Below are 1,052 nucleotides of genomic sequence, written 5' to 3' on the forward strand. Positions count from 1 at the left end.
CTCCCCGCCCTTCCCACGATCCCTGCCCTGTCAGTGGACTCTGTGGTGGTGCACTCACCTTCAGCAAACTGGGGAATTCCGTCTGAAGCAGTAGCTTCAGCTCCTCCTTGGACAGTTGGTTTGGATCACCTTCTTTGGCTGCATATTTTTCGAAAATGCCCTTCAGTTCTTCTGGAGACTTTTTGGCACTCATTTTGGTGTCCTGTAAGTTGGGAAAACAATGAATTTACCAGAAAGCCAGAGTACTTCATACTGATGATAGCCAGCAGGAGTTGAGTGCTTTTGGGCAACGTGAGAGAGAACAAAAGGGGAGGGGAGGAGATAAAAAGGAAGAGGAGGAGGAGAGAGGAGGGTAGGAACTGTGGAAATGGCAATGTACCAGTGATTGCTAATGAATGTGTTTTTAAAATAATCATCTTAGATAGTATGTGAAATGTCTGTTCTTAGAGTACATCTGTTAGAAGATAGGCTTTGAAGTCAAATACATCTGTTAGAAGATAGGCTTTGAAGTCAAATACTTTTACTAGTAGTTATGACATTCTTCACTTGTACCTGATCTGCACACTGTAGGCTGTGGTCTTGAAGAAACCTGACCACAGCTTCTAGCCTCTTAAGTTACTGGTAATATCTTTAGATGGCACAAATCCACTTTTTCTCTAGACCATGATCTTTCACACCATTCTGAAAGGAAGCAGAAAGAGCTACAGGTAGTACCAAAAGCACACTTACCTGGCCGTTCAGCAGTGAGGCAGCTAGAAGAACCAAATAGGAGTGTGAGGAGCTGAACCGGATCCTGTGACTTTTATAGTCTTAACAGACACACCACCCTGATTGTGAAATTTTCCTTTTGTTTGCCATTTAAGGGTAATTATTAATGGTTTTTGAAACCCAATCTTAAGACTGCATGAACTTCATAATTAAGGTCAAGATCCAATAAAGGGCCACCTCGATGGTTACTTAATGGTTCAGAGTCCCAAGAGTACGCTTGGATTCTTTACTCCTTAGATTATATTTTCTCTCCAAAGTGGAATTAGGATATTTTCTCACTGTTC

The 1,052-nt window shown here is 42.0% G+C and overlaps 1 protein-coding gene across 1 annotated transcript in view; it reads right to left on the reverse strand.

Moving 5' to 3' along the window:
- S100G (S100 calcium binding protein G) overlaps positions 1-835 on the reverse strand; it is a 4,109-nt gene extending 3,274 nt beyond the window's left edge. The window contains exons 1-2 of the mRNA XM_010830629.1: positions 730-835; positions 59-202 (exon numbers count right to left, since the gene is read on the reverse strand). Coding sequence (XP_010828931.1) covers positions 59-193 — 135 coding nt within the window. The 5' untranslated portion in view covers positions 194-202; positions 730-835. The remainder of the gene's footprint in view (positions 1-58; positions 203-729) is intronic.
- Between the last annotated feature and the right edge of the window lie 217 nt (positions 836-1,052).

This window comes from Bison bison, unplaced genomic scaffold (genome assembly GCF_000754665.1).
Source record: "Bison bison bison isolate TAMUID 2011002044 unplaced genomic scaffold, Bison_UMD1.0 scf7180017864518, whole genome shotgun sequence".
NCBI lineage: Eukaryota > Metazoa > Chordata > Mammalia > Artiodactyla > Bovidae > Bison > Bison bison.